Genomic DNA, 2,149 nt, shown 5'->3' on the forward strand with positions numbered 1-2,149 from the left:
GTTTTATGATCCATGGTTCATGTAGCCCAACTCTTTATGTATCCATACATAAACTTAGTCCAACATGGATCATAAGCCCAACACATATAAATATAACTAATTACCATAATTAGTCCCCATAAATTTAATTAGTCTCTTTTGATCACTAAACTAATTCTTGATCAATACTAATTAAATCATATGATTTCATATTAATATATTATAACTTATAATATATTAATAAATCATAAACAACCTCTTCTCTGAAAAGTCCATCCTAACAAATTGTCCTGATGATATGCAACCCAAATGGACAATGCTACTCTCGGGTCGAGTACATCCCAATAATAGTTATGGGCTTAGACATCTAATCCAACAATTCCAAACCGGATCATCACAGGGGTAATGCCCTTGAAGATGGAGAAGAAGAAGAAGAAGAGCTTCCTAAAATCATTGACTATTGTTTTTATGTTGATGTTTCAGTTGTAATTCATGCTATGCATGATCTTGGAGATAAAGCAAGATGGACAAAGAGAGACAGCAAGTCCACCGCTTGGAAAGACAAGTCCAAATGGTGTGCTTACCATGAAGACTTTGGCCACATGACGGAGGACTTCATAGCTCTAAAAAAAGAAATCAGCTACATCCTTAGCAAAGGACACCTCAAAGAGATCGTTGGGAGAAAAAGAGAAAAATCCAAGGAGAACAGCCAGGATGATCACATGATCCCGGAGAAACTAGGATCTCCACCCTCTAACGCTAAGATAATTAACGTTATCTCAGGCGGATCTAACATCTGTGGTACATCTTATTCTCAGGCTAAAAGACACGCAAAGGTCTTCAAAACAGAAAAGGAGGATAGGCCACGAAAGAATACCATGGTTAGAGGTGAAAAAGAAATTACATTTGACAAGACTGACAGGAAAGCAATTCAGGATCCTCACCATGACGGACTCGTGATAACACTGTACATGGCCAACCATTTCGTTAGAATGATCCTTGGTCAATATCGTACTCCTAGACGCACTGAAAAGAATAAACATCCCAGAACCAAAAATAGTCAGAAGATCATCAGTCCTCATAGGATTTAGCGGGGAAACAAAACACACGGTTGGAGAAATAAAGCTACCAATATACATAGAAGGGGTAAACTCCATACAAAATTTTTATGTTATTGATACCCTGTCTTCTTATAATGTGATACTAGGTAGACCATGGATCCACGAGATGAAAGCAGTTCCCTCAACATACCATTGCCCACTCTATGGGGGACAGTCAAGATCATGGGAGATCAACAAGAATCGAAAGAATGCTACAAAACCTCTATGAAATCTACGACCAAACCCCAACAAGCATAGCAATTAAGGAAGGGGGCACGCCATGTTCTACAGACAAAGGAACAAGACGTAAAGGAAGTGCCCCTGGGCATCGAGGATCCTAAAGCTAAAGTCCTCATAGGATCCTCAATGCTTGAGCAGATCGAGCAGGATCTACTGAATTTCTTAAGAACCAGAAGCAAGACATTCGCATGGAAACAAGCAGATATGACAGGTATAAAACATCAAGTATATTAGAAAACAACCTATGGCTCTGATACCACTGTTGGGTTTTAGTATACTACAACATCCTATGGTGCACATACAACCCTAAATGCCTTGGATCTATGTTTTCTCTAATTATACATGTAATGGTGTTTCCAAAGCATTAAGCCTATAACTAGCATGCAATTGACATAAATAATATGAAATACTAGTTAGGATGACATACCTCTAATGTAGCTTGAAACCTTGTTGTATTTGGCCTTACGAAGATTAGCACCAATAGTGTGGATGCCTCAAATGGAATCACCATGGACAAAGGTGGCTCTTGAGATAGAATCTCCATGCACCAAAAACACCTCCATGAGCTCCAAGAACTAGTGTGTACATTTTTAGCTATAGAGCACATATTTATATGTAGGATTGCAAGGGTCATGGGTATAACCCAAATCCATACCCATGGGTTTTATGATCCATGGTTCATGTAGCCCAACTCTTTATGTATCCATACATAAACTTAGTCCAACATGGATCATAAGCCCAACACATATAAATATAACTAATTACCATAATTAGTCCCCATAAATTTAATTAGTCTCTTTTGATCACTAAACTAATTCTTGATCAATACT

General features: G+C 38.1%; 1 protein-coding gene across 1 annotated transcript; it reads left to right on the forward strand.

The window, feature by feature from the left end:
* The first annotated feature begins 476 nt into the window (after positions 1-476).
* Positions 477-1,070, forward strand: LOC145130351 (uncharacterized). The gene has a single exon (XM_079065165.1). The coding sequence runs from the start codon at positions 477-479 to the stop codon at positions 1,068-1,070; it is 594 nt and encodes a 197-aa protein (XP_078921291.1).
* The last annotated feature ends 1,079 nt before the right edge of the window (positions 1,071-2,149 follow it).

This window comes from Lactuca virosa, chromosome 8 (assembly GCF_052849685.1).
Source record: "Lactuca virosa cultivar CGN04683 chromosome 8, Lactuca_virosa_CGN04683_v6, whole genome shotgun sequence".
NCBI classification, from domain to species: Eukaryota; Viridiplantae; Streptophyta; class Magnoliopsida; order Asterales; family Asteraceae; genus Lactuca; species Lactuca virosa.